This window comes from Setaria italica, unplaced genomic scaffold (assembly GCF_000263155.2).
Source record: "Setaria italica strain Yugu1 unplaced genomic scaffold, Setaria_italica_v2.0 scaffold_29, whole genome shotgun sequence".
Classification (NCBI taxonomy): Eukaryota; Viridiplantae; Streptophyta; class Magnoliopsida; order Poales; family Poaceae; genus Setaria; species Setaria italica.
Window position 1 is genome coordinate 11,885 of NW_014576750.1, and position 3,204 is coordinate 15,088.

Sequence of the window (3,204 nt, forward strand, 5' to 3'; positions counted from 1 at the left end):
TAGAACTTGAATAAGTTCCTGTTTGAAGTTGTGACATGTTTAAATTTGTGGTTGTTTCTATATGTGGTTGTTCTATATGTGGTTGTTCTATATGTGGTTGTTTGTATATGTGGTTGTTACAATGTGTGGCTGATTGAGTATGTGGCTGTTTGAGTACTGGAGTTTCTAACCAACTGTTATTTGAATTTGTGAACATGGCTCGGCTACAGTAGAATTGTGACCTTGATTGAGTGAACATGCAGAGACTAATGTATGACTATTTTTTTTAATGGTGAATTAGGATGATGGTGAAGGAGATTCTGACGATGAATTCATTAATATGGCATGCAAGTTCATGGAGCTGGAAATCATACGTCGAAAGAGGAATCGAGAGATTATGGAGTCCTCAGTTATGCTTGGTATGTACTATGACACTTACTACCACAAAGGGCCACCTAGAATACCTACTGTACCGGGCATAAAATGGGTGCAAGAGACACTATCAAATCCAACCTCATGCTACAACATGTTTAGGATGTCTTGCACTTTATTTCACCAACTTCATGACCTGTTGGTTGAGTCTTATGGTTTGAGGGGAACTAGAAGAATGTCAACGATGGAGGCTTTAGCTATGTTCTTATGGATAAATGGTGCACCCCAGTCACTAAGACAAGTTGCGGATCGGTTTGTAAGGTCATTGGAAACAATAAGCCGCACATTTGATTTGGTTTTGTCATGTGTTATTAGGCTAGCTGTAGATATAATTAGGCCAAAGGACCCCGGGTTTACAACAATTCACCAGAGGTTGAGAAACCCTAGGTATGCCCCATATTTCAACAATTGCATAGGAGCTATAGATGGGACTCATGTACCGGTTGTGGTGCCAAGTAATAAGGTGGTGCAGCATACGGGCAGACATGGATACCCTACACAGAACGTGCTTGCCATTTGTGATTTCGACATGAGATTCACATTTATTGTTAGTGGATGGCCTGGATCAGTTCATGATATGAGAGTGTTCACTGATGCCGTAAATAAATATGGTGACAAGTTTCCACACCCTCCTCCAGGTAAATTTTTTCTCATTAATAATTTAAAAATAAATTATATACCCAAAATTGCTTACCATATTCTCTTTTGTATTTGTAGGGAAGTTTTATCTAGTGGACTCTGGATATCCGAACCGCCCGGGGTATCTTGCACCATACAAAGGTACGAAGTACCACCTTCCTAAGTTCCGGAGTGGCCCAAATCCGAGAGGTATGAAGGAGACTTTTAACTACGCGCATTCATCACTTAGAAATGTTATTGAGAGGTCATTCGGAGTTTTGAAAATGAAATGGAGGATTTTATTGGGAATACCAAGTTTTCCAATGGAAAAGCAAAGCAAAATAATAGTAGCATGTATGGCACTTCACAATTTCATTAGGGAGAACGATCATGCGGATAGGACCTTTGGTATGTGTGATCGTGATGAAAATTTTGTTCCTTTCACCGAAGAATCAAGCATTGGTGGTCATGAGGGAAATACCGAAGAGGCAGACGGAGATCAAAATATGAACGAATTTCGTGATAGTATAGCTAATGGTTTGTTCAATAGATTGTAGAGGTTTTGTATTTTTGAGTTGTAATGACAATGACGATGGACTGTGCTTACTATTTTTGACATTGCACTACGTTATTTTTAACAAAGGCGGCAGCAAAGGAGCAGCAAAGGAACGGCAAAACAAAAAAATTGGCGAAAAAAAAGACCGGCAATACCAATCTGCGCCAGAGGCAGAGGCCAGAAGAAGTGCTGCTCGCGCCAAAACCAGCCGCGCCTGCTGCTCGCGCCAAAACCAGAGGCAGAAAGGGCCGGCAGTTGCTCCTTTAATTAGGGGTACAACGGTCATTTTCCCTCTAACATCCTAAAAATTATGAGTTCATCCAAACACCCCACTCCTAATTTTTAGGACTAGCAATTAGGGGCTCATAAACTTTATGAGTCTCCTAAAGTTTATGAGGTGGTAGCCAAACAGGCCCTAAGCCACCAAGCAATCAGAAATACCCCCAATGAAAAAACCACTACTGAAATGGGGAAGCAGCAAATTTTCTTCACCTTCTTCACCTTCTTCGCCTTCTCCTTAGGCTTGTCAGCTAGTGTTGCTTCCAACTTAGCAATAATCTTATCCTTCTGCTGCTGCAAGTCTACCATCAGAGCTGCTTCTGCTTCCAACCTCGCAACCTGGTCCTCCAAACTCTGAACCTGGTTCTCCAAACTCTGAACCATGCCCTTCAACCGAAACCACATGCTCTTCTGAAAATCAGTTAATGGAGTGTCATTCCACTCAAAAAGGGAACATTTGCAAAGTTTGCATTTCTGAAGTTCCTTCACATCCTTGAATCTGTTAGGACAGACGGTAAATCTTCTAAGTGGGTTTGTAGGCTTCCACGAGACATGCTGGACCGTCTCCTTCTGATCCGGGCAATTGCAGGTGCTCGGAAACGGACTGTAAAACTGTTCGTCTAATGGCAGTGGAGGTCTGTTATTGTTGTACGACGAGACAGTAGTGGAGGAGCTCGTAGAAGCCATCGCCCGCGGCTCACAATTCACAATTCCTGCACAGCCAAATTGTTCAGCTAATCGGCATAAAGAAAAATAACCATAGTGTGAAAAAACAAACTGGATATACATAGTGTCCCTCAGTAATCCTATTTGCCCAAAATAGGCAAATGCTAAATTTCACTGTGCCACAAAAATTGTTAAGAGCAAAGTCTATGAATGACTTATAAAAGCAAAAATGTCATGATTCAAACAAACAAAATTGGTAAAGACAAATTTAATTGCACAAATATAAGATTTCATACATGTATGTATAGAATGTCATGGACTCCATGAGGGAACTTGCAGAGAAAACAACTAATAGTGTGCTATTTCAAAAGTTCATGCATCAGGACTAAATGGGAGATAGTATGCTATGAATGCAGTGCACTCCATCCTGATACAAGATACCCTGACACTGAATCCATTGCAACTTCACAAAGAACCCCATGATGTTCAGAAGAAAACAAAGGTAGCGACATAGTGCGCTCAAGCCTTTATATGATAAAAATTGCAATGTTTATTGGCAAACTTATGTCGCTGAACTTGCAAATAAAGATTTTGCTTATGATGGGGAGAAAAGCCAAAGAAAAGCCTGGTTTTTCTCACATATCATATGCAATATCTTTATGTGCATGTTGAAC

At 40.7% G+C, this 3,204-nt stretch overlaps 1 protein-coding gene across 1 annotated transcript in view; it reads right to left on the reverse strand.

Annotated features, from left to right (window-relative positions):
• Positions 1 to 1,775: 1,775 nt before the first annotated feature.
• LOC101776772 overlaps positions 1,776 to 3,204 on the reverse strand; it is a 2,403-nt gene continuing 974 nt past the window's right edge. Inside the window, exon 2 of the mRNA XM_004987303.3 lies at positions 1,776 to 2,577. Within this exon, the coding sequence (XP_004987360.1) occupies positions 1,976 to 2,551 (576 nt within the window). The 5' untranslated portion in view covers positions 2,552 to 2,577 and the 3' untranslated portion in view covers positions 1,776 to 1,975. The remainder of the gene's footprint in view (positions 2,578 to 3,204) is intronic.